This window comes from Cavia porcellus, unplaced genomic scaffold (assembly GCF_034190915.1).
Source record: "Cavia porcellus strain 051 isolate PalLab524CR breed Dunkin Hartley unplaced genomic scaffold, mCavPor4.1 scaffold_31, whole genome shotgun sequence".
Lineage (NCBI taxonomy): Eukaryota > Metazoa > Chordata > Mammalia > Rodentia > Caviidae > Cavia > Cavia porcellus.
The window spans coordinates 31,151,895-31,179,859 of NW_026947514.1; the positions used below are offsets into that span (position 1 = coordinate 31,151,895).

A 27,965-nucleotide genomic window follows, 5' to 3' on the forward strand; every position below is an offset into this window, starting at 1 on the left:
TACTGATTTCAAAGAGTCTCAACTGCTCAACACAGTACATATAGGGGTGCAACTAATTGTAGGATGGTTATTAGCTAGAGCTCTGGAGTCAGACTTAGCTGGTTCAAATCCTTGCTTTGTCCTTCAAGGCCATGCAACCTTGGGATGGTTAATTTTTCTGATTTCTAGTTTTCTTATCTGTCACACGGAAATAGAATCTCATAGAGTAAGTACATGAAAAAAATGAGATTGTCCATGTAAATATCTGAAGATAGTGCATTTAATAAATCCTAACTATTAACATTATTGCATCTGTATATATTTTGACTTTATACATTGTGTCACTAATCACACAAAAAAATACATGAAAGTACTTTGAAAATGTTTAAGCATCATTTAAGTTTAAGATGACATTGGTAACAATCTCATATGCATTTCCATCTTCGGGGAGACTAGGATGACATCCTGTGTCACCCAGCATATTGCACTACAGTGGGTGAACAGTAAGCCCTCAGTGACTGTCTCTCATTTGACAGAAACAACAAGGCATAGCATAAGAGCATAGATATCTGGAGACTAGGCTGGGATAAAATTAGTGTAAGGCAGGAGAGTCAGTCTGCAGTCATAATTTATTCATTCAACAAATATTTGTCGAATACACTCTGTGTGCTAGATATTGAATTCAGTTAATTTCATCAGAAAGAGGCTGTACAAGTTCCCACAAAGCCAAGGCCCAGGGCTGTCTCCATACTCCCAGCCCACACTTAAAAGCACAAAGGCTGTAGCCAGCATTGTGTACAGCACCGGACAAATGGCCAGTGGCTGCGGGGGAAGACCCATGCTTCCTGACTGTAAGTAGCTCTGACTGCAGCTCGGGGCAGAAGTGAGAGTGAAGGAGTGGGCGGCTTTCAACAGAAATGACAGAACTTCTGCCCGTGGACTGATTTTTATTTACACTTATTTAGTCCATAGCCCGATCCCCCAGCTTACACAAAGCCCTTTTCCTTGGGCATCATCAACCTGTAGGTCTGCCTTGCCCCCCGCTTGGCCCATTTCACCCTGTCCTTCTGCTGTCATAGCTGCCTACTGGCTGGGAGTTGGTATGTGTGCTCACCGAAGGGCTTCGAGAGTGGGCTGTATGGCATGTGAATCCTGGCAGAGACTCGGATCCCTAAGAGGGCGAGGAGAAAGCACAAGCCAAGACAACAAGAGAGGGAGAGTGGCAGGGGCCAAGGTCCTGGAGGGTCCTGGAGGGAGTGAGGATGTGCTAGTGTATAAATTCAGTCTCTATGTTTGCCCAACCAGTGCTTCTGGTGTTTGCTTTGTTATAATCGCCTTGAGATGCCATGGTCCATCAGAAAGATTTGGACGGTCCAGACTGTAGGCACCATATCTGCTGTCTTTGGGGTGAAACACCTGCCAGGCACTGCCTCTGACAGATGCTCTGGCCACAGTCAAAGTCACAGCGGCATCCCCATCCCAGGAGACTCCTCGCCAACTGTTCCGGCAGAAGTTAGGCCCCTTCCGTCACTGACCTGCTAGAGAGACAGGATGGCTCCCTGTCTGGGTACCTCAGATTCCAAATGTGCTTTTTGTCTTCTTTTCACATTAGGAGTAGACAGAGAATTGGGGGTGATGAGAGGAAGAAGGGGGTGCTGGAAGAAGTAGGGGGGAAGTGACAGAACTGGGCAGGCTGTTGTCCAGGGGTGCTTGAAAGTTCCTGGTCGGGATGGGTGCAGCTCTGGAGAGGCTTCCTAGTTACATGGCTTCCTTTTCTCTCTGGGAACATCTGCTCAGCTTCATCTCCGTCAGCTGGATATACCGAATCACATTGGTGTCTGTGAGGAGAGAAACACACCTTAGGGACACCCAATGAGGGCTGTAAGTGCAACCACCCAGATTGGGGCCAAAGCTGGGTCTGCAGCTCAGGCCCAAGCCAGACAGATCATCACTCTGCGTCCGTGCCTTCTGCCTTCCCACAGTGACGGCTGAAAAAGCCGCCAGGTGTTGGCCTACTACGTCACTCCACTAGGCAAATGTGGACAGGTCACTGTGACCCAAAGGACAGGCGAGGTGGGATTTGTCCCTTGTCTCTCTGCAGCAACAACCCCAGAGGTTCCCAATTCTGTACAGTTAGTTGAGACTCTGACTGGAAATTAGCCTCAGGCAAATTACCAACTTCTCTGATTCGCAGGAATCATCTACAGGGAGCAAGCTTCACTTCTGAATGCCTGCTCTGTGTCAGGTTACAATCTCCATTATCTCATGGAACCTTTCCTGCAAGGCACGCATCGTCATCCTTACTGTGACAAAAGAGAAGGGAAGATGGGTTCTGGAGAGATTCAGTGAGATTCACCTGCAGAGATTCACAGGAAGTGGTATGTCTCACTCTACAGCCTGTCTCTCCTGGGGACTGTAATACCCTCCTCACAAGGCTGTTGTGAGACAAAAATAGAGAAGAGCTTACTACAATGATCAATAAATATTAGGTGAATATCAGTTTCTAAGTTTGAAGAGTTTAAAATGTCATTGCTTCATTGTCCTGTTTTTGTCTTTATTTGTAAGGTCAACCACCTTTACACAAGTGGGGCATTTCTTCCCAGTTCTGGCTCTTAAACTAGCAAGATATAGCATGAACAGGACATGAGCAGGACATGACATGGAATAGTTGCTTAGCTCTGAAGCCACAAGAGCAGAAGATTTATAGGGAAATGCAATACAGTATATCTACTTCTAGAAGTAGAAATTAATACTGTATTATGCTCAAAGTACCAAACAGAGCATCCGGAATAGCACTGAGATATAGGTGCTCAAGAAAATTCTGTCAAGTGAGTCCAATTCTTAATCCTCAAGTTGCTTACAATACAGTTGATGGGACACAATTCATATATAGGGAAAAGTTAACAAAAATAGATATTTTTTTTAAATAAACAAAGAAAAATTATACATTTGGACATTTGAAAATTGATTCTAACGTTCTTAAAGACTCCACAGAAGAAGAATTGTATTAAAAAAGTCAGCCAGCTAGTTGTGGTGCCTCTAATCCCAGCACTACGGTAGATTGAGACAAGAAGCTCACAAGTTAGAGCCTAACCTGGGCAATTTAGCAAGAACCTGTCTCTAAATTTAAAAATGTAACAGGGTTGGGATGTAGCTTGGTGCAAAGGCTCTGGTTTAATTCTCAGTTCCACAAAAACAAGCAAATAAACAAATCAACCAGCTGAACAACAACAATGACAACATCAAGTGGAAGCCATTGTTTAAACGTTACCTCCTCAGAGAAGCTCTTTCTCACTCCCTTGTCTAAGAGAGCGCTTTTTATTCTGCTCTGCTTCCTTTATAGCATTTACCACTACAGAATAAATAATACGTCATCTCTGTCCAGCTGCATACAGCCTGCTTTCCTCCATTATAATGGCTGCTCCATTATAGATGGCAACTTTCTTTTGTTCAATGCTATGTACCAACCACCAAGAACAGTCCCTGGCCCGTGGTACCCCTCAATAAACATCTGTGGGATGAATGAGTAAATGAATGGCTGGGCGAGCTAAGGTACATGAACTAAATGAAAGGACAGTAACGCTGCTCTGAGAAGCGTAGGCGTCAGAAGGCGCATCCTGAAAGAGGCTGGGCTTTGCAGCAGAACTGTCTGTATTCTGTCCTGGCAACCACATGTGGCCTCCTCATGGGTAGGGACTGTGTTTTGTTATCTACATCCCTGGCACAAATTCTGATAAATAGTAAAACTTCTGTGTGATAAATAGGAAAACTTAAGTGAAGAGAGGAAGATTCTAAGCTGGAACTGGTAAGACATTAGGGGCTGGGGATTTAGCTCAGCGGCATAAGCACCTGCCTTGAAAGCAGGCAGCTGTGAGTTCGATCCCCGGTACCAATAAAAAAAAAAAAAAAAAAGACATTCTATGGGCTGCACGCCGAGAAGGGGAGTCCATACTTTCTAGAACCCAGACCCTGTATAGATGCATGGATGGTGTGGTCTCCTCATGCCAGGGCCTACCGTACATCTGACTCCTAGTTTGGCATCTCTGCCCCTACCTGGCCCTGCCAGCCACGGAAGCTCTTGGCTGTAGTGAGAAGGCCCAGGAGCTGCCACACGCACTGACAATGAGAAAGCAGCAATGGCTGCCTTACCTGTTGGCTGTCGGGTCCTTGCTTCTTTCAGGTAGTAGAGTGCTTTGTCATAGTCCCCAAGGTGGTAGAAGGCCACACCAGACCGATAAAGGGCCTTGAAGTTCTCCCCTTCCTTTTTCAGGACTTTGAGGCAATACTCCTTAACTCGTTCGTAGTTCACTAGCTCAGCTTGGAGCAGACAGGCTGTGGAGGAAGGGAGAAAGGAGGGGAAAGGTCATCAGTGCAACAGTCACAGCTCCTAAATGTCTCTCTTCAGTTCCTTCTTTCCTCAGCTGTATGTGGAAGTCCTCCTCACCCCTAGTACCTGACAGTGTGAGCTGTTTGGACCAGAAGAAATAATAATGATAATAATATTAACAAGCGCCTGCCTTGCAATTGCATGGTTGTGAGTTCGATCCCTGGTACCAGTAAAATAATGAAATAATAATATTAACAACAACAACAGCAACAGCAACCATGGGGAATATTTGTTGAATACTTACCTCATGTGTTATCTCATCATTTCACAGCCTCAGAATAGTGTGATACAGATATTACTATTACTTCCATTTTATAGGTAAGAAAACTGAGGCACAGAGAGTTGAAGAAATTTTCCAGTGGTACACAATGGGAAAGAGCCAAGGATGAGATTTAAACGCAAACAAACACTGAAAAGCCTGCCATTTCTCGGCAAGACTTGGCCAAGTGGGAAGGTCTTTGCCCTCAGACTGGAAGAAGTATCTTCAGGATGAAGGCATGTTACTCATTTTAATTTTAATTTTAAGAGGTACAACTTCAGTTGTTTTGATCCCTTAAACACCTTTCTCAATCACTGGAATAACCAAACTTCTTTTTAAGAGACTGGATCTTTCATTGCACGTTTTGAACAATTGAACAAACTCTTTAGCAGATGGAGGAGGCGGTAAACTACACAGACTGTCAAATTAAAGCAATGAAAACCTGAAAGTGAAAGGGAACCAGTAGCTCAAATCTAGAAACTGACCTGTAGGTCATCACTGGTTACAGGGCAAAAGGCAACAGGACAGAGGCCTGTCACCCCCAGGTCACTGATGTTTTCCAGGGACTATGACCAGTGCTGGATGAGGGGCTCCTTCCCCATGAGCAGACACCACAGCACCACTCCCCATCCGACCCTCCTCCCAAGTCCACGCAGAGGTGCTCTGCAGACGGAGAAGGGTTAGGTGAAAAAGTTCCTGGACATGAACGCCACTGACTGCTAGCGGGTTATAATATCTAGATATCTAATATCCAGATCTAAAGGATTTCCTGCAGGTAGCTTCCCTGTACTTAGTCTACTGTCCTGACAGGCACAGCCGCTACTTCCAGTCCGGCCCTCCATCGTCAGACACATAATTCTGTTTGCTGACCTGGGCAGTCTAGGAAACAGACCTTTGTTTCATTTAAAAATAGTTTTTGAATGTCTAAAATAGCAGGGAAAGGAAGCAAAGAGTGCTGTAAATGGGAGTCTTCCTCCTTCCCTAGCTCCCAAAGCATGTAAGGAAATTTGATCCATTTCTGGGACTCATTTGGTGAACATGTTTCTAACACCCTGCGGGCACTGTTGTGGAATCTGGGATGCCTGACAGCATCCAGGGTTGAGACATGTTGGGAGGCTGGTTACAGGGTAGAGGACTAGGGAGACCAAGAAACAGACTGCCATCCAGGGAAAGGCTGGCCTTGAGGGTGGAATGTAAGAGGTAGTATCCAGATAAGAAGCTAGGGTGCAGGTTTCCTATGTGGAGAAGATGGAGGATATCTGGGGGCCGCCCCGAGCCCCACCTGAAGATGATTTGGCAGTCTCTCTCTGCTTTGGGTGTGGAGCTATCGGTGCACATACCAAGCCCAGAGTAGGTAAAACGGGATGTTTAGAGCCACATTTGAGAGCTGTAGGACTCAGGAAGAAAGGTTGACTAACTGCTTCTTAATAAAATTCCCCTGTTCACATGATCATTAACTGGAGCATGGGGTTGTGGTAGACACTTAGAATAAGTATATTGCCCCGTGGTGGTGTGTTCTTTTCAGTTATTAATCCCTTATGCAATGTCCATCCTGGAACTCAGTAATCCTCACAACTCCATGAAATATGTTTTATTTTTATACTTTGTTCATAGATGATGAAACTGAGTTCTAGAGAAATTACGTAACTTGCTGAAGGTCATCCAACTAGAAGGGGATGGAATTAGGATCAACCCATTTGTGCCAGTCTCCCAAGGCTTCACTTGCCCATTGGGGTGTCCATGGCCTGCACTTAAGGCTCATGAAAACCCTCATAATCCCTAGGGAGAAGCATGCTTCATCTGTGCAAACCACCACCCTCTGTATTCCAAGCAAACGGTAAAATGTGACACAGACTAGCTGATGCTCTGCTCCATCCTCTGGCCTGAAAGACTAGAGGGGAAGGCGGATGCTGCAGGCTCTCAGATGTTCACAAATGGGCCAAGTGTTGTGAAGAAGGGCTGAATGGCAGCACTGCACGGAGGGGAAGGATGCCCACCTAGCCAACCATCATGGGAAGCTTCCTTGGAAGAAATGATTTTTAGACTGAGATCTAAAGAGTGCTTTTCCACCTCAGCACTATTCTGGGTTGGATGATTGTTTTGTTATGGGAAGATATCTTGGGCATTGTAGGATAATGGTAGTGTCCTTGGTCTTTTCTCATTAGATGCCAGTTGTAACAACCAAAAAAAAAAAAAAAAGTAAAAGTCTCTGAATATTGGCAAGTATCACATGGAGAAATAAAACACCCATTTGAAAACCATTGGTCTCGGTGAAATGGAGATAAAGTTTTCTGGACAGCAGAGACAGCCCAGGTAAGAGTCAGAGCTAGAAGAATGTGAGCCATGACTATTTGAGAAGCCATCCAGGCTGCAGCACAGTGTCAGAGGCACGGGTAAGAGAAAATAAAGCAGGAAAAGCAGGAAGTCCAGCCACCCAATTCCATCCTGTCCATGTGGAGGGTCTGGGACTTTATTCCAAGGCAGAGTGGATTTGAATGATGGAATGATAGTAACGGGGGTAGAGGGAAACAAGCAGGAGAAATGAACAGTCTCAAGGGACATGCTGGAGTCGGAAGTGACCAGCGTTGGAGAAGCTTTCCCCAGTGCTATCCACATTCATGAAGTTAGATTCTATCCGACTCTTGCTTGTGATTTTGAATTTATTGATAAAGTCTCTTCACATTGCTGCAACCTGGCCTCTAACTGAATTAAGCTTTGTAATAGTCTCTATACCCTGTGATACGGCATGCATCAACATTTCAAAACATTTTTGTGGTCCTGGGGACTGAACCCAGGGGTGCTCTAACACTGAGCTCCATTCTCAGCCCTTTGTTTTTGCTGTTTGTTGTTGTTGTCATGGTTTTGAGACAGGGTCTTTCTAAAATTCTTATGTTTATCTTGGATTTGCCACTCTCCTGCCTCAGCCTTCTGAATATCTGGGATTACAGATGCATGCCCTTGTGCACAACTTGGAAATATTTGCCACTTAATGGAAGAAAAATTGTTCACTGATTCTTCTTTGAAAGGAAGCCCATCTTCCTCATTAAGGTGAAGTATTTTCTGTTGGTCATGGCAGTCAGAACTGGGGCTTCTGTAAGATAATTCCTCTCCTGCTCTATAGAGTTTTGACTGGAATGAGGCCAATACAGTTTTCTGAGAGAAGGCTCTGGGGGCAGGACCTTCCCTGACAGCAGGTTGTGGCATGGGAAGGCAGGTCTTGGATTAACTAGAAACAAAGCTTGTGGAACAGAAGTATGAACTTGGCCCTGAAGCTGTGTGTGGACTCAAAGGACAGTCATTTGGCAGAAAAAGAGGTGCGGAGTGGGAGACAGTCTGCAGGGGACATGTGTGGATGAGCTTGGGTTCCCGGACAACCATATCCAAGAAATACTATTAATGTTCTGGTCTCTAAGGCTTCTAAAAAGTCTGAATAAATTCTGTGCCCTGGAATCAGACAAGCTGCAGAGAATTAAGACCAGTTCTGTTCATTCTTGGAAAAGATAAAGTCAGTCTTTCTTTCTTTTTTTTCCTTTTTGAGACAAGCTCTCATTATGCAGTCCAGGCTGGCCTTGGGCTCACTTATAGTCCAGGCTGGTGTTGAACTTGCAATGATCCTCCTGCCTCAGCCTCCAGAATGCTGGGATTGATAAAGCCTTTCTTCAGCCTAAAGTGACAGTAGCAGTGGTGGCCAGTGCAACTTATAAGATCAAGGTAAATTTGGAGGACAAGTGCTGTGGCTGTGAATGCCGAACCATCTGTCCCCTGTGGAGATTCCTCCTCCATGCCGGCTAGGTTGGTTGGGGATGATTATGTGAAAAGAGGTAGCAGGCTTTCTTAGCTCCACAAAGGTATCAGTGGTCATAAAAAGGTAGGGAATCAGTGACTTACAGAGCCCCACTGTACACTCATGCACATGGACAGAGAAAACTGTGAGTTGGATGTTCTCTAAAGCAACCATGCTAAGTCTTTAGCTACAGCCTGTTGGGTTCTCCTCACTCTGGCACCTGCTTTGGTTTTGTTTTTCCTGGTGCACACAGGGCATAGTGACTGCCTGGGCAAAATGCCACCCACTGGCATGAGATGAAGGGAAATCAGATGAAAGGGAGAATAAGCTTGTGCAGTCATTGGCTGTCATCTTATGGTTGATTCACTATTGTTTTCTCTTACCTCCTGAATGACAGGGATACAGTGGCTGGAAGGGAAGAAAGGAAAGATCCCAGGGCCTGGGAGTGTGGAGAAGGAACCCACTCTACAAGGCTGCTTTGCTGTGCTGTGTGGCCTTGTGTACTCCCAAAGAAGACTTGTTGGAGTCCTAAGGCTCAGTCCCCCAGCATTGACCTCAGTGAGGGTCTTTGCAGGTAATCAGTTTAGGAGATCATTAGAATAGGCTCTAATCCAAGGAGAAAAGTTGGACATAGAGACAGACACGCACACAGGAAAGACTACACAGACCCGAGAATAGCTGAGGCTATCAGATGCTGGCAGGAGGCAGGGAACGGATTCCTCCTCACAGCTTGATTTTGGACTCCTAGTATCTGGAATCCTGAGATAATAAATTTCTGTTACTTTACGCTATCCACAACTTTCCCAAACTAGACTTTTTGTGAGTTTCCTACAGCAGCCCAAGGAAACCAATCCACCTTGCTGGTCACTTCTTGGTGAGATGAGCCCATGAAATGGCCATTATGTTACTGGCAAAAAATCTCTCCAAAGTTTACCAAATGATCTGAGTTGCTTTAAAATGTATGTCAAGGACCAGTGGCACAGTAGTAAAGTAGAAGGCACTCAGGATCTCGACAAAGGTAACATTCAGAATATTTAATTATTTAAATAAACTAAAAGCAAACTAGAAAGGCAAGGATATTGTGTCAGCTGTAGGGTAGGCTGGATCTGGAGATACAGTCTTGAGCTGGAATTAGAACTCTGTGGCTTATTGAATATACCCTTGGGCAACACATATATAAAACCTCTCTAGATCTTGGTCTTCCCATGTTCATGAAGCTATTAGCACCTATTTTGTGGGAGCTGTTGTGATGATATTCAGTGTATGTTATAGGCCTTCCACAGTGCTGGGGCAAACACTGACTCTTAGAAATATTGGCACCGTAGGAAGCCACTTACTGAACTTTGTATGCTCAGCAGTGTGTACATAAATTGGAGAAAATTTCCACCTGGAGTCCTCTACACAATGTATGACACATACAAAAGTTATAGCTTAATGTAAAGCAAATATTGGAGAATAGGCTAGATATAATCAATTTCACCTTTCCCTGAAAGTGCTAATTTTTCTCTCTGGCATATACAAGTCATTGTATTCACAAATGCCTCAATTTACAGTTCTGAAAATGCCTCTCTTTGGATTTCTCAGTTTTGTTTCTTGGTGTACAATGCATGTAAACCTCCACTTGTTCCAAATGCTTCCCACATCTAGGTTTGTTGTTTGGTTCTACTTACTAGTTTCTCTTCCAAAGGTGTATTTTCCATTATTGGGGTCGGTAAATGTAAAGAACATTACAAAAACTGCTTTGAAGCCAGAAGGGATGGGATGGGGTTTTGGCCCTCTTTTCTCCTCTTTCAGATTAGCTGATTCAACCCCTACTCCTCATACCCCCCAAACCTTAAGACGCTAGTGCAGCCTGTTCTCTGCCTCTTCTCTAGCTGTGCCCAGATTCCACAGTCAAATCTGTCTGAAAGATTTACAGATGGGGTGGGAACCTAAAATCTCCGGGCTCCCCTCAAGTTTATACAATTTAGGAAAGTTAGGTGCGCTAAAACCAGTGTGACAGGAAGCATGAATATGAATGGGGCCGATTCCTGATCTCTAAAGCACCAGAGAGCCTAGAAAAGAGGGAAGTATTTTTAGCAGGGAAGTTGCCAAGCCAGTTTAGGTGCCTCTGAGCTAGCTGACTAAAGATAATCTTTCCAGCCCAGCAACCCACTGCACGTCTCTAGGTTAAAACACCTCATCTCTCAGAATTTTCGTATTGAAAATGGTAAAAATAAAGGTTATTATGATCACTGCTTGCCTTTTCCTTCCAAGATTTGGTGGAAGCATGAAAAAATTCAGGGTTGCCAAAGTGTGAGCTCCTCAAGTCACCTGTGGAAGCATCTTTAACATGGAGATCCCCAGAGACAGAGTTTGGAAGGGCTGAGTGAAGCTCCATAATCCACATTTTTGCTAAGTCTCCAATGGGCTCCTAGAGTGGGTGTTATTTTTTATATCTAGATGTTCTAAGTCTCATATGCTTATAAGTGGATTATGGGGGTGTGATAGTCATCAATGGATTAGTCCATTAATGAGTTAATAGTCAAATGTGATTTGAGATGTGAAGCTTGGTCATAGGAGGTGGGGCTGGGGTTTGGCCTGGAAAGGTGTATCTCTCTCTCTCCTCCCTTGATCTCTGCTTGTCTTTGCCATACAATGAACTATTTTTCCTCTGCCTGGAGCCTGCTGACTCTGGACTAAAACCTCTATAAACTGTGAGCCAGAATAAACTTTTCTGGGGGCTGGGGATTTAGCTCAGTGGCATAAGCACCTGCCTTGCAAGCAGGAGGTCGTGAGTTCGATCCCTGGTACCGATAAAAAGAAAAAGAAAGAGAAAAAAAAAAAAAAAGAATAAACTTTTCCTCCTTTAGCCTGTGCATGTCAAGTATTGTGTCACAATGATGAGAAAGTAACTAAAAGAGTAGGTCTCCTCACTTATTTGGATATGTGTTTCTTGGGAATCCTCCAGGTGATTAAACCATGAGCACCTAAAGACAACCACACGACTACCCATGAACAAGATGAGTAAAATCTGGTGTGGAGGACCACCTGGATGACTCTCCTTGAAAAAAGGGTAATTATCTCCATTTTGGCTACACCTGACCCTGTCTCCATATATTGATATGTACACAGCTGGTTAGGCCATTTCTTTTCCCTTCAATTGGCTTTAAGCAATTTAAATCAGTCTGGCTGAGGTGCTGATGTGCAAGCTTTGAAAGAAGGCGACAGTTAGTGTTTCCTCACCCTGTGACTCCCAACAAATATGTGTGAGCCAAGCAGGATGGAGAGCCACGCTCCATGCTGTCAGCTGGGATTGAGCCTGGATAAAGAGGCTATGACATCTCAGGGCATAAAGGATTACACATCAGAGCTGAAGCACTGACCATAAAACAGTAAATACTACCTCAAACTGTGTTATGCAGATTACTCCTTCTGCACCTCCTTTTCTCTGCATATTGTGGAGGTGATTTCAGACCAGTTACCTAGCCCAGCACATGGTGTTCACATACTCCCCACCAGTCTCACAGTCACTCATTCCCGAGCCACTCCCCACGCTGACAGTTAATAAAACCTGGGTTCGGCCCTGGATTGAGGACTTTGTTTCATGAACCACCATTTTGGTTGGACTTATGACCCCCCCTTGGCTCTCCATAACTATAAGTCCAGGAAGGGCTCTTTATAAATCGGGACATCGGTACATGTAGATAATTGTTCTCAGATACTGTGTAGACTTGTAACATTTTGGACATTTCTCTTCTTAGTGATTTAAAAATTTCTCACTGCAGAACAAGAGCCAAGGATACTGGGAAAGGGAGACGGCCAAGGTGCTCCATGCTGAGCCCAGGAGAACCTAGCCCTGCACCAGGAGGCAGAGCCCAGAAGGATGAGAACAGTAAGAGCGGGATGTTGTGGCAAGCACAAATGGGCCAGGCTCTCTCTGTGCTAAACACTACCTCCTTTAATCTTGAGATCAGCCTAGAAGAGGAAGGTTTTGACATTTTGCACATTTTTCAGAGTGAAAACAGGCCCAAGGGAAGTTGAGTCACTTGCCACCAAGTTAATAAATGATAGAGCCAGGTCTTGAATCTAGGCATATGACATCAGAGACTCTGCTCTTGGTCACAACACATCTGGCTTTCCTAGGCTGCTCAACTGGCCCTGTAGCAATTTTTAACTCAGTTCCTACATTAGACATACTCAAGGCATTGGTTCTGCTTCTTGTGAGCCTTAAGTGTGAGAATCTAATTAATACCAAACTGTGCTGACTTTCCATGTAGATAACTTGTCATCTGGAAGTTTGCTATATAACCCTGCAAGACCTTCTATCCTACTTCCACAGCATTTATGGAGGAAAACAAAAAACAAACAAAATAGTGGAGTTTCTTCTGTTGTAGTGGCTAGTTTTTTCTTTTTCCTATTAAGTTCTAAAATCTCCAATATCTCCAATTCCATTGAGAATTTACTATTACTCTCATAGAGAGCTGCCAGAAATATTTCTGATTTCTTCTTGAAATCAATCAGGGTTACCCTGCCTTAGCTAATGCTTGCAAAATAAGTTCCCAAGTCACTATTTGTATGTGAAATTTTTATCGAGATAATTGAGATTTACCTACAGTTATAAGAAACCCCCGTCAGATCTCCTAGACCCCTTACTCAGGTTCTCTCCATGGTAATTGAGCACGATGCTGACCCTGAACTAATCCACAGATACCATCTGGATTCCCCAACTTCACTTGTGTGTGTGCATGTGTTTAGTTATATGCAACGTTAGCACAAGTAGGTGCTTTTCTCTCGCCTTCAACGTTGTTACAGAACATTGTCAAGTAATAATCCCTCCCACCACCTAACTATATCTGCCTCTCTCCTGTCCTTCCACTTTCTTTTTAACCCTGGACAACTGCTAATCTGCCCTTCATTTCTAAAATTTAGTCATTTTAAAAACATTATATAAATGTAAACATACAGTATGAAATGGTTTGGGATTCTTTTTACCAGTCAGCATTATTCCCTTGAGGTACAAGCATCAACAGTTATTTCCTTTTTATTGTTAATTAGTATCCACAGTATGCATGCACCACAGTTTGTCTCACCATTTACGTGTTGAAAGACATCGAAGCTGTTTCAAGTATTATGAATTATGAATAAATCACGAACTATGAATTCTTATGAGCAAAGCTGATAGGAATAGTCATTGACAGCTTTGATATCTATAGCATTAGTGCCCAAGAGTACAACTTTTATCTCAAAAGGCACTAAGTTTCCTGCCATTAATTATATAGTTTTAGTATTTTGCAGATATTAATACTTTTCAAGACGTTTATATCCTTGTCACTCTCCACTGACAAGTAAAGTCAGTATCCATGGACACTCCATCTGTGGATTCAACCAACCACAGATATTCAGAAAATATTCAGAAAAATATTCAGAAAAGAGGCCTCACAAGGAGGTGATTCCTCCCTGGAAACCACTGCCATGCTGGGCCACTGCTGGAGTGGGGACAGCTACACCCAAGCCTCTCTCCATAAGGCAGCGCCATTCCTGGACTGTGGAAGGAAAGAATCAGGCCTCACAGGAGGTGATCCCTGCCTGGAAACCTGATCATTTTCCCTGTTTTCTTGGGTTGGGCTTTATTCTCTTTTGTTTGATTATGTTAAATTTGATGGCATGAGCAGCGATTTAAAAGACAGCAAGACATGTGGTAGCCATTTTAGATTTACTATTGGCTTATGTTGAAGTCCTTTATCACATTCATTGTTTTGTTTTTGTTGTTTCTACTCCATTCTGTTCTGCTTGATTTTTACTATGTCTGAAGGTATCTGCAGCTATTCTGAAGACAACAAAAGGCATTATGGTAGCTATTCCTGATTTCGTAAGGTTTTGAAGCCTTGTATCAGTTATACTAGTTTATTTTGACTCATTTTTATTGTTTTATTTTCCTTGGCTTTTCTTCTTCTTCTTCCTCTTCCTCTTCCTCTTCTTCTTTTCTTTTTTTATCGCTACTGGGGTTCAAACTCACGACCGTACACTTGCAAGGCAAGCGCTTATGCCGCTGAGCTAAATCCCCAGCCCCCTAAAATAAAATTTTAAAATTAAAAAAATTTAAAAACTGTTCAGGAAAAAGAATTATATCTGCAGTGACCATGCACAGACTTGTTTCTCCTTGCCATCATTCCCTGATGTAATAGCTACTATTTTCATAGCATCTACATTGGATTAGGTCTCCTAAGAAACCTAGAGATCATTTAAAATATAGGAAAAGATTGTATAGGTTATATGCAAATACTGCACCATCTTCTTTTTTTTTAATTATTTTTTTTTCATTTTTTTATCAGTACCAGGGATCGAACTCACGATTGCCTGCTTGCAAGGCAGGTGCTTATGCCACTGAGCTAAACCCCCAGCCCCTACACCATCTTCTATAAAGGACTCGAGCACCTAGAGATGTTGGTATCTGCTGAGGATACCGGAACCAATTCCATGTGGCTATTGAGGGGTGACTGGACAACTATTGCCGTGATAGGTGAAAGAATAAGGCTAAATAGCTAGCTAAAATCCTGTAAGCTGAACTCTTACACTGACAGTCTTTTAAGGGATATTGGGATCCGCTCCAGGAGGCTATCATGCCAAAGCCCAAGTTTTAGCTAGGTTTAGCTAGAAAGACCAAAGTTCTACCTTGTTCTCTTTTTGGGCAATAAAGAATGCCTCTCCCATTCTGGCCACCTCTCCTTTCATTCCTCAGTGACCCTGGTGACGTATCCCTGTGCCGCTGCCCCCTTCCATCTTGCCATGGTGTCATGAGATATGGATGGGGATAAGTCACTGGAAACAGGGACACTGATAGCAGGAAGAGCTCCCTGTGCCTCCCTGTGTTACAGCTGAGGGTCAGAAACAACCTAAATATCCGTCAATAGAAAATTGGTTAAATAAATAATGGGACATTGATGCAATGGAACATGACAGAACCATTACAATCATGCTGTAGAAAATACCCAATAACTCTAAAACATATTTTCAATGGAAAACATTGCTGGAAAAGTGAAGGTTGCAAAAGTTTTACATAGTGTGCCACGAATGTTTTGAAAAACAAATGGCATATATGTGTCAGAGTGAAGATTTATAATAGCTGATCTCAGAGTTTCCTACAAGGGACAAATCAAACATATTCTCTCTCTCTTTCTGTGTGTGTGTGTGTGTGTGTGTGTGTGTGTGTGTGTGTGTGTGTCTGTCTGTCTGTCAGAATATTCTCATCAGTTGCTTCAAGTGGGGAAGATGAAGCTTACAAATCTCTAATGGTAAATTATTTAGATGAAAAGAGTCAAACTCCTCTGCATATGGACTGTCAGGAATCCAAGTTTGGGAACCGTAAGCAGCAGAGAGGAGCTGGAAAGGGAGACACATGGCAGGCAGCTGGAACCTGCCAAGAAAGTTAAGTAGTTGAAAAGAAATGCCTAGTAGTCTGGGTCTGGGATGTAGCTCAGTGGTAGAGCACTTGGCTAGAATGTACAAGTTCCTGAGTTTGATCCCCAGCCCTAAAAAACAAAACAAAACAACCTACAAAAAAACCCGATAGTGTGATGGTCAAATGAATTTTAGGGTTGTCTAATATTCACACTTTGAGATGTAAAATCCTTCAGAATCCCATAATCTTTAGTAGAATTTGAAGTCACTTTACAGCCTGGTATGGTGGTTTGATGGGATGTGAAGGGAAGTAACGGGGGGGAATAGAGCTGCCCTTGGACACCCAAACACAGGGAGCAGCATCCTGTGTAGGTTAAGGGGGAAAGAGGACCAAGAGAGGATCCCCCACTGGGGCTGTAGCACATCGGAGACCTGTCCTGTCTTTCCCAAGTTAACTGGAGACAGGTAAATCTAGGAGGTGGATGTCTGTGTTTTATAGATGTCTATATGCACACATGCATGTAAAAGACTGGAAGTAAACAAACCAAAACAGGTAAGAGCTATTGTGTTGGGGTAGTGGATGATAAAGTGGTGTTGTTTGTTTTTTTTCTTGTTGTGATTTCCGGCATTTTCAATAACTTCTAAGTTACAGTGCTGATGCTTTAGTGGTGCTGGGCGTCTAACCCAGACGCCTGCGCAGGAGCTTTGCCACTGAGCTACAGCCCCCAGCCCTGCAACTGCAATATTTTACTTCTGTAACTGGAAACTGTTAAACTGTGCCAGTGACCATTATGTCTATAAAGGGAGGAGAAGAGGGGAGGTGTGGGAAACCACTCTGCGATATCTCCTGAATAGAAAGCACTGTCTGTTGGGGAACACCTTGGGGACAGCCGGAGTTGTGAGAAGACTGAGGGCATTTTGTAGAGGAGACCTAGGGGGGAGGCCCAAGGGACCCACCACTAGTGCTCTCACTCCCAGGATGCTCTATGGCGCCCAGGCTCCTTCATTCTATGTCTAGAAGAAAGCCAAGGCAGAGGAATGGGGCGGGGGGCGGGGGCGCCAGCACCATTCACAGAGGGTGGGAGGTGCAGGCAGGTGGGCCTCCGCTCTCCTCTTTTCCCAAATGCTTGCTGGCCTGTTAAGCTCTTGGGGGGACCTGGTTAATCACAGTGTGCATCTTCTCTTCCTGGCAAATCCTGACTGCTTGCTCTTAGACTCCCAATTGTTTTGACTTGAGAGAGAACCTGAAGCTCTTTCCCTGCTGGTTCAGTTCAAAGGAAGGAATGGGGAAATCCTGGGGCCAAGTATGGGAAGTAGCCAAGAACAAGCACTAACACAGCCTTACTCACTCACACAACCTCAGACTGGAGGTGATGTCTGCCTGGAACCAAGCAGTTTCCAAGCATTTCCTGCACTGACCTGAACCCGGAGAAGCTGGAAAAGGGCACAGACACCCGGCCTCTAGGGTCCTGGCTCCTACAGGAGCTTAGTGGCCTTCAGGAGAAGTGTGATCAGCTCCTATTCACTTGGCTACCTTGGCCCAGGCAGGAAAGGCAGTGGATTGCATTTGCTTGCCTCTCTTGCCCTGCAGCCACTTAGGGAGATGAAACTTCTCTATCATCTGTTTGCTCACTTGAGTCTCATGTTCCCTCCTCTCCTGCACATACTTTCCTCTGTCTTCATGCACATCAGAGTAGGAGTTAGATTTACATATAATTACCATTTATGAAGCATCTGTTAAATGCTACGCACTATGCTAGGCCTGTATTACTTAATTCAATCATGACTACAATCCTGTGTGGTACATATCATTACTCCCATGCTGGGAGAGATATAAAACTCACAGAAGCTAGAACTTGTCCAAGATTAATGGAGAAGTAAGTGGCAAAGTCAGGACTCGAATCTAGGTCCTCTTGCACCAAGTAAAGAACCATTATGCTACACCGTCTCTCATGCATAAGTATGCTGCTTAGCTTTTCCTCTCTTTTCCTTTCCATCTCCACTGACACATAAAGAAACATGACCCTCCCTATGTAAGGATCAGAGTAGAGTGCACTTAAGTGTGCAATGGTCCTGTGGTCTCCATAACCAAGGGGTATAGGTCTGTAGAGAAGGAGGTCAGTTCTGACTTGGTATCAGCAACACACCCAGCCCCATGGCTCCAAACGTTCACATCTGGCCCAGACTGTTTAGGACACTGCAGCCTAGGGTCAAGGGTGGTTGTTCTATGAGATGGGATAACAGCCAGCAATTACTTCCTAAAGCACTTGCCTTTGCACTTTGTTTCTCAAAAGCTTCTTTTTATTTGCCACTAGTACTTCATGGCCTAAATAGCCAGTAGTGCCAGGTTTCTGATACTGAATGATTACTTAAAATCAGAGTCTGAATTTTTGAATAATCTGGGAAGATACAGCAGCCATGGTTAAATTGCAGGGCCCTGATAATTTATATAGGCCTATAGATCTCTCAGAACCCAGATGTTCAACTCTAGCATCCTGGTGCCTGTGAAGTCTCTATTTTGGCTTGTCCTTAAATTTGCAAGAGTTGCTGTGGAAATCTCAGTTGATATCTTTTAATGATTATGTGTTGTTAGCACACAGGAGTAAAGTGGAATAAAAGAGAGCTTGTCTCCTCCTTCCTTCCCCAAATCCGGTTGGCTCTAGATGGGAAAAGCCCCAGATAGGGAGAGTCTCGGAAGTCCCTCATAATCCCAGATGGTGCAATACTTCCAGAACATGTGATTCAACTCCCAGTGCTTACCGATAGGGAAGCTAAGGCTCCGATGGATGTAACTTGTCCAAAGATATACAGCAAGTTAGCAGCAGAATCTGGACAAAAACCCTTACCCCGACCTTGTATCTTGAGAATGGAGGGGGTTTAGTTTGGGCAATAAAGAGCCATTGCAAGTGGGAGTGAAAACCAGAGGAAAGACTGAGCTACCAGCAGGCATCCAAATTTCCTAGATGAGGGCCTAGTAAGAATCTTGGACCTTGAGTGCCAACACCATCCCTTCCCAAACCTTACAGACAATATTCAAGGGGCGCTCGCATCACAAGCTCTGACCCAACTCTTCTCCCTGACTCACTAGCAGATTCAACTTGTCACTAATACAAGACAGAGTCCAGAAGAGATATCCCTTATTCTGAGGATACCATGCTGTCAGGATCCAGTTCTGCATGTAGACTGTGGTGGTGAGCCCCACAGAAAGGGGGATGAATTCTCTTATGGGATATGAAGTGAAAATGGAGCCTGGGGCAGTTTTGTTTGATATGTTTAGAGTTGGTGTATGATAAAAATAGACAAGAACCAGAATGGTACTGAAAATTACAGTCCCTTTACATGAGGTCAGACTTCTGCTATGTTCTAAGGAAGGAGACATCTGAAGAATATTTGGGGAAAGTTTAACTTTCAAAGTTCACATCTCTTGTGCTTTACTCCTCAGGCGCCTTTGTTAAAGGCTGAAATGAGTTGCCTGTACTTGATACTTTCACTTAAATACTCAGGACCTCTTCCCTGAACCCCATACTCTGGAGCAAGGGGCAAGGGAGGGAGAGGGGGAATGGGTGGGCTTCCGCGGCCTCTACGCTCATGAAAAATTCTTACTCACCAGCTCCTCTGTCTACATGTTTCAGGTCATTCTTCTAGTGGCGTGGGAAGATCTAGAGAAACTATGCCCTGGTTACCGAACACAGGATAGTATCCCATAGCGGCCCATGGAATGGAACTCCTAATCGCACAAGACACAATCACAGTGAAGGATGTTTAACCTTCAGGAGAAACAACTGGAGGCTCAGAAGGAGGTGCCCTAAAAATGTCAAGGCTTATCCTTATAACATTGGTGAGATGTGTTTTGTAGCCCTTCAAAGGGAGAATAGATACACTGACAGAAATTTCGAGGAGGTAAATTCCTAAAGAAACTCCTAAAGATGGGGACTGTGGTGTCAATGGCTAAAGCTGCAGGATTTAGAATTACAGATCTGGCAAATAAGAAATCTCTGTGTTCTGCGTACTATTATGTGACCATGGCAAGTGACTTAATTGTTCCAAGGTTGGTTTTTCTGTCTCATAAAGATGTATAGATCAAGTGAAATTACATATAGTACATGTAAATCCATTGAAAACAAGGCCCTTCATGTTTACTGCTATATAATCAGCCTGTAGACCCAGGGTAGGGCATGTAGGTAGTACTCGATAAATATATATATATATATATATATATTTATTTATTTATTTGCACCGGGGATTGAATTTATGACCTCACGCTTGCCAGGCAGGCGCTTATACCACTGAACTAAATCCCCGGCCTCAATAAATATTAAATAAATTATTTAATACATTGAATCTTTAATATGAGACAGATCCTAGAACAGGAATTTGCATTTATTTCAAACACATTTGTGGAACATTTACAATGTTCTAGGAACCGGGCTCATCAATGTAGTCTTTTTTTTTTTTTTTTTTTTTGCGGTACCAGGGATTGAACTCATGACGTCGCACTTGCCAGGCAGGCATTTATGCCGCTGAGCTAAATCCCCAGCCCATCAATGTAGTTTTTTGTGTCACTACTGTCATTGCTACATTATTATGGTTGGTTTTTTGATGGTGGTGGTTGTCAAAAGGCCCACTTTAAGTGGCAGCGAGAACCTCTATTGTGGGAGATGCCTGGCTGAAGTCTGATGACAATTTGGTAATATCAACAAGGAAATTCATGCACGTATTTAATAAGATTATGGCCATATCTAAAATCTACAGTCATAATTCTGATTTCATATAATTCTTGAGCTAGCTAGTTAACAGCATTTCACATTTTGTTCCTTTTTTCTACATGCAACTGCACAAGCTTCCACTGTATAAACCCTGTCTGTAATTTCTTTTCAAAGTCAAGGCAAAGGAAAGAGAAAGGTCCACTTGAATCCATTTCAACTTAGGACTCTTCTAGTTCAAGTCAACTCTTCTTAGCACTGAACATTCTGCTACATTAAAAAACTGAAACCATTGGCTTTGCATTCTATTGGACATGGCCTCATTATAGTGTGTTATGAAGCTATATGTTTGTACAAGAGTTAGGCAGTGAGCTAATGAACAATTCCAAGTCCATAAGAATACTACCAAGAAGGGCTCAACTCTTCTATTGTTCTATGGCATTATCTTTGGTCTTCTTAGATTTAGAGCCATTGTGTGTGCTAGAGCAGTTGGTCCTTGCTCTGTGGCTGGGACTGATCCACACAAATCAACTGGGTGAACACAGAAAACTATATTTTAAAGGTGGAGATCTGACTTTTTAGAGGGAATTAGAAAATCTCTGGTTGGTTGGCTGAAACATTTGTTTTGTATCTTAGCTGTTTAGAAAAGGCTTATCCTGGTGGCAAGAGGAACAGCTGGTAGTAGTGAGTTTCCCATTTGGAGAACACTTCCAAACTATGTATCTCTAGGAGTAGCTTTATAATTTCTACACATTAGTCTTTTTTCCTGTCTGTACTGCAGCTGAGTTTTCATCACGGGTGGGGTACTCCTGGGTATTTTGGCAGTAGGGAATCTGATTTCAAGATGTCCTAAAGAGTTGCTACTGAAAACCATTTAATTCACTTCCCTTGGAGTTAGTCTAGGAAGCTTTAGAATCCATTTATACACTTTAGCCCAAAGTCTAAATTCAAAATATTCTTCCCAGTACCTTCCTTAAGAGCGTTCTGCAAGCTTTAATTCTCACATCCTCCTTTGGAAGAAGCTACATTTACAGGATCCTTAAGAGTTGTCAGCCAAGGTTGCTTCCCATCTGATCAAAAATGGCTTGGCCAAACTTTCATCCAAGTGGTGAGTTCTTGGCTGATAATCTTAGCATAAGTTCTTCTTTTCTCCCCATCCTTTGACCAAGGCTACCCTAGAAGCTCATCTCCTGGCTACCAGATTACTGTTAGTCTCTAGCCCCAAACCTCCATTTTACCACAGTTTCTATACTTATCATTCATCTATCTTTACGATTAGGTCTCTGGCTCCACACCAGTCCTTGATGAGTGTTCTTTGTTTTTAGGCTCTGCTTCAGAATCTATATTCAATTTTGTTCACCTTAGATGTATCCATGCAATTACCTTCTGGTGTCCCACTGATAGCTGGTGTCAAGGGTGGGCCATTCATGTCCTTCTGTTGACTTTTTGAAATCTATCATAATTTTATCACTGAATTTACATTTTGAAAGTGAAGTCTGATGTGACAGTGGAACATGTGCATGTGTAAGGCAGATGGATGCAATACCATTCTTTTTTTTTTTTTTTTTTTTGGTGCCGGGGATCAAACTCATGACCTCTCACATTTGCCAAGCAGGCACTTACACCACTGAGCCAAACCCCTGGCCCCTTCCAATACCATTCTTTAGAGCTCTGTTCTTGCATGAATTTGTAAATGTCCCATGAGCACTGAATTCTAGCAGACCAGAAATAAACAAAAGTTCACCAAGACTTAATGCGAGATTCAAATACAAGGGAAGGTTGTTCCTAAAGACGTATCTTAACATGCCAAGAAGCCATGATTTCTTCAGAAATTGCTTCAAATGCAGAAAGAAAAGAATGCTGCCTTCAGAAACACCAATGATCATGGGCTGGAGATTTAGGTTGGTGCTACAGCATGTGCCTGGCAAGCATGAGATCTTGAGTTTGATTCCCGGTAATACCCAAAACATCTCTACAAATGATCTAGGAACCTTAGAAAATTATACATTTAAGAGTATAGAGAATATCATATGCTGAAATAGCACTGATGGCTGAAAATGATGACAGAAAAGTAGCATAATTTATAGTTTCTTCTTTCCTTGCTCATCAGAAAGCCTGGTAGTATACATACAAAATCTGCATTTAAAATACGCCCATAAAGAATTGAAGCAAAAACTGTTTTATGTAGCACTTCCACCGTCCTGGTAGGAATAAACTGCCATACACATAAGGACTCTGAAATAAAAGTTGTGTGATTTTTATGATTGCACATACAGGTCAAGTACCCTTGTATTTTCATTTAAAACTGGCATTGCACACAACACAGAGGAGTAGTAAAATTCATTCCAAAAAGTTAAAATTTTAATCACCTTGTAAGGACATTAAATAGCAACCAGAGAACATAGTATCAAGGTCAAGGGGGAAAAAAAGAACATGAACAACAGGAAACAGCTTACCTAAAATGTATCTTTCAGTCTTTTAGGACCTTTAGTCACACGTTTTCCTTTTGTGTGTGTGACAACATCAGTCTACTAAGTTGCCCAAGCTAGTGATCTTCCTGCCTCAGTCTACTGGGTAGTTACTGTACCTGGTGATATAGGTTACCTGCCTTTTGACCCAGAAACCCTACATTTTTATTTTGTATGGGATCCTGCAATTAGGTGCCTGGCCTTTCTCCCAGGACTTCATGACATATCCACAAACACTAATAAAGCTGGCTTCGGAAGGCATTGTCTGGGCCTTTTCCCAACATGCTGCCTTTCATGGTGTGTCACACCCATTCTGGGGTCCAACTGGGACTGATGAATAGCATTTGCCCCTTTGGTAAACAAAGACAAATCTCCCAAACATAGTTCTAAATAAATAGACAAATGGAGGTAGAATGAAGTGGCAGGGGCTTATCCAAGGTGCCTATGTTAGGGATAAAGACATCAGCTCTTAGCCTGTGGGTCCAGGCTCATCTCATCTCCACCACAGGTGTGTGAACCTTGAACATTATTTGAAAATAGTGAAGAAGTCACTATGTATTGCATCCCTTTAACCATATCCAGATGGGACCACCACAGTGCCATAGTAACAGTTGTAGAGGGCTGGGGATTTAGCTCAGTGGCATAAGTGCCTGCCTTGCAAGCAGGCAGTTGTGAGTTCGATCCCTGGTACTGATAAAAAAAAGAAAACGACAAAAAAAAAAATAAAAACAAAAAAAACAGTTGTAGAGCAACAGGATCGGCCCTGCAAGGGATCCCAAGGCACCAGAGGAGCCCTGTGTTTTGTTCAAGGTCAACAGGAGTGGACTGATAGGCCAACAGATGATTCCTCTGTGGCTTCAGAGTAAGAATCAGTTTCTTCAGTTTTCCAGGGAGGTCAGAACATCTTTTTAATCATTGTATCAGAATCACTTGAAATTTAGAATCATGTGGAAACAAAATGCTCCCCATCTTTGAATTTCTTAGAAAAGAAGACATGCAGGCTCAGTCCAGGGACCCTATACAAGTCAGATTCCTCCCATCTAAAAGGAAATCCGCTCCACAAAGGGTCACACCTAGGGTAGTTTGTTGATTGCTGACACATCCTCCATGCAGGCCTCTCAGGCCATTGATGTGGGTTTTCAGACTAACATCTGTTAGCACATCCTAGCTGCCCCATTACTATCCTTTTGGGGCCTTTGGGAGGGTACAAGGATTCACTGGACCTAAGTTTAGTTTTTTTTTTTTTGTTTTTTTTTTTTTTTTTTGGTACCAGGGATTGAACTCATGACCACACAATTTGCAAGGCAGGTGCTTATGCTGCTGAGGTAAATCCCCAGTCCCCTAGGTTTTTAACAGAAGCCTCACAACAGCCTCTTGTTTGGAGCAAAGATACCTTGGCAACAGAGCTTAATTTGCCAGATACTTCTGGTTCATCCAAGTTCCCTCTAAGCTTCAAGCATCAGTCTCTATGCATGGCTCCTTTGTGGCAGAGGGACAGAGCACTGATAAATGTCTAGGACACCTGTCTGGAGCCCACTGGGCTGCTCAGCTGGTAGTTAAGGACCAACAGTCCGATCAGCTGCCTTACTGCAAGAATGAACCTGTATTTGCCAGTCTCCTTGCTTTTAGCAGGCACACACAGCGAAAAGAATACCTTATGGGCTAAGCTGCACTGTTCCGGCTCTAACGTTGGTCACAGCAGCTATCTATCCTTCCTTTCTGTCCAGTGATAACTATAAAGCACATTAAAATTTTTATGTTGGGCTGGGGGTTTAGCTCAGGCAAGTGCAAGGTTATGAGTTCGACCCCCAGTACTCCCCCCCACCCCCAAATTATGTTACTATTGAAAACAATCTTCATGAAAATATTTTAATGAAATGCAAAAAGGCATCTCATATAATGATAAGTGAGGTTAAAAGCACGATACCCAACTGTATATACAGGAGGACCTCAGCTTTGTAAACAGTTTATATTTATGCACAGAAAACAACACAGAAAGGAAATATAGTGGATTTCCTTAGGAATGTGGGATTAGAGGTAACTTTGTATTGACTTCTTTAAAATGTTGCTATTTTCTAAAAGAAAACACATATTATGGGCATCTGTGACTTTCATAATCCCACAAAAAAGATACTTTGCTCTCAGTGAGGACTCTTAAAATAGTACTGATTTTATGCATGGTGCCGAAGAAAACCAGTATTGAGCTTTTACTTCTTCCCAAGGTGACTCTGTAAAACCTTCCCTCTCAGCTGAATTTTCTTTGCAAGATACAGATTTTCACTCTGAAAAGACTGCTCAGCTTATAATCACTATTTTTTCTCTTATGTGAAACTTGACAACATTTGGAATCAGAGCTTGGAAGGAGGCACTGTATGTCTTTTTCCTGGTTCCCAGGGCTGAGAGCTCCCCCAAAGATTCTTGAAGTGTATGGCCTGGGAACCTGCCTGGGACTAGGCTCAGAGAAGACAGAGGCCTGAGGGTGCTGGCTTTGTGCATCCAGGTGCAATCACAAGAACATTGCCTTTGAAGCTGAATGGTTCTGGATCCTGGGGATTTTCTCTGTAAAAACTGATGATCATATTCTTTTAGATACATTTTAAAGATTTAAAAAGACAGGTTATACAGGCTGCTTAAGAATGCACACAACAGTATAAATATTAATAAGTGGTGGGTACTGGAGAAGGCAGGAGAGGGGAAAATCTGCCACTGCTACCGAGAGCTCTCTCACCACCGAAGTTTCCGAAATGAGGTAGAAGGAGCTGTCCAGACCTCTGTCCCGCCCTGACTGTGCTAACCTGACCAAGGGCACAGCTTTGGTTTCACCATGGAAATGTAACCACTTCTGAGGGGCAGGCAGTACTACTCACTGGCTGGTAGTCAAAAACGTGGGGTGAGGGGTAGTCCTAGGATGCCACAGATAATATGAATCTAAGGCTCCATTACCACTCAGGAATCACTGCATTAGTGATCCAGGGCCTCTCCCTCCACCCACAGCTGCCATCCCTTTAACCATACATTGGGCAGCAGCCAGTATAGTATGGCAGAGACTTACAGGAAATAAAGAGCATCAGGCCGTATCAGTAATGGATTGAAATAGTCCCTGTTTGCTCCAATACTACATTATCTGTTGCCATTAGTAGTAATACTACTATCGGGATCACCCTACCACAACTGGGAGGATTACTCTAATTTGTAAATTACTTAACAATTTCCAAAGTGCTTCCCTGGCCTGGGTTTCACCTGACTAAAGATGACACTGGACATGGTATTATGGGAAGGCAGAGACAGGCTGGAACTAGAAACCTCAAAGGGACAGTAGATCTGCACCTGGGCAGAGAGCAGGTATCAAGAGGGTAACTGGATGTATTTTCATTCCCCAGGCACCTGGGCCACAGACCCAGTCACCATCCCAGCCACACGGAGTCACACTGCCCATCTGCCCGGCTTGAACTACATAGCGAGTCAGACAACTTCAAGGGCTAAAAATGAAGAGAAATAGGCTTTTATTTGATTAGAGAAGCTTGATCCCACCAAAATCCTACCAAATGGAGTGGCAGAAAGACACATTCCTTTTCAGATAGAATGCCCTTCCCTCTGGCCAGCACCTCCCATCTTTTCTAAGGAAGGCTGGGAAAAATACAAAATCTTCCTTTCTTCCAGACTTTAAATTTTCAATGCTTAAGTTAAAGTGTTTTAATGCCCAGCTTTGGCCTCATTCCCAGAGTGAAGTCTGGAACGCACACCTTCTTAGCTTAGTAGAAGGCCCCCCATTTTCCTCCACCCCTAGGAGGAGATCAAGAGTGCAGCAGAGGATGAGGAACCGTGAACTAGATTCCCTTTGAGATTGCCGTCTTCACCTGGCAACAGGGAGCCCGAGCAGAGCTCAGAGCAAAGGAAGTGACATTTTGGAATCCATTTTGCTCAAGATGCTGAAAACAGCGCGGCAAACTCCCCTTTGCTACTGAAGCCAAATAACTTGGGGAAGAACCTGGCCCACAGGGCTGCAGCTGGTTGGATGGAAGGCGAGGGTCAGCTCTGGAGCCGGCGATACCTGACGAGAGCGGACAGGTGCGCGGGCTGCCCTCAGGACCCACCCACAGGGAAACGCTGGCCAGCTTTGGGTGCCGGTGCTGCGTCTGCAGATGGGACCCGAGTCCACTGGTGAGCAGCAGCAGCCATCGCCAGCTGGGTCGCCTTTTATCTGTCCAGCCATTTAAACGCAAGATCGACGATGGACACTAGGAAAGGGAAGCCAGAGGACTACGGCCTTCTCCTGAAAGTCACACTTGTCCCCAGCGCCTCCCTGCAGCCCCTTCTCTCCGGAGCTGCACGGTCACAGGAGAGAAGTGTGCACCCGGGTGCGCGCTGCAGCGGTTCGCTGGGACGAGGAGGGACAGGGTCGGGGCCGGGACCCGCGCGGGCGTGGGGGCGCGGGGTGCAGCGCGACTCACCTGCCAGGCTGTTGTAGCAGTCGATCTCGATGGCCTCCACCGTCTTGCTCTGCTCCTCCGAGAGGTGGCCGGGCTTGGGGGCCCCGGCCGGGGAGGCTGCGCGCGAGTCCCTCTCCCGTTCCCCGGGGGGCGGCAGCAGCCCCTTCAGTTCTAGCAGCGCCCGGTGGTATTTGCCGATGGCTTCGCGGAATTTCTTGTCCTTGTAGCACTGCGCCCCTTGGCTCTTGAACTCGTGCGCGCGCCGGATAAGCTCGGCAGGCTCGGCCGCCGCCCCAGCCTGGCCCCGCGCCGGGACCCCTCCGCTGCCGCCCGGGGCGCACAGAGGCGGCGCCGGCCGCGGGCCCTCGCCGGCCGCGGGCGGGCTGGGGTTCCCCTTGGCTCCGGCCGCCGAGCCCTTCCTCTCCATTCGGCCGCCGCCCGGCGCCCACGAGCGCCGCGATCTCAGGCGCCGGCGCGCCCTCGCGGTTTAAAAGCGGCGGGCGCTGGCCCCGCGCGTCGCAGGCTTCGCCGCGGCCGTGACACCCCACGGCGGCGAGTCGCCCCGCACTCCCATT

General features: G+C 44.4%; 1 protein-coding gene across 1 annotated transcript; it reads right to left on the reverse strand.

The window, feature by feature from the left end:
- Positions 1-237: 237 nt before the first annotated feature.
- Positions 238-27,965, reverse strand: Ttc9 (tetratricopeptide repeat domain 9). The gene is made up of 3 exons (XM_003472297.5): positions 27,412-27,965; positions 4,129-4,311; positions 238-1,817 (listed from the first exon to the last, which is right to left on the reverse strand). The coding sequence occupies exons 1-3, from the start codon at positions 27,815-27,817 to the stop codon at positions 1,738-1,740; spliced, it is 669 nt and encodes a 222-aa protein (XP_003472345.2). The 5' UTR covers positions 27,818-27,965; the 3' UTR covers positions 238-1,737.

Coding starts and splice junctions, on each gene's coding strand:
- Ttc9 (XM_003472297.5), bottom strand. CDS start 27,817: ATGGAGAGGAAGGGCTCGGCGGCCGGAGCCAAGGGGAACCCCAGCCCG. Junction 4,312..27,411: donor CTGCTACAACAGCCTGGCAG/GTGAGTCGCGCT, acceptor CTTCCTCCACAG/CCTGTCTGCTCCAAGCTGAG. Junction 1,818..4,128: donor AAGGACCCGACAGCCAACAG/GTAAGGCAGCCA, acceptor CTCTCCTCACAG/ACACCAATGTGATTCGGTAT.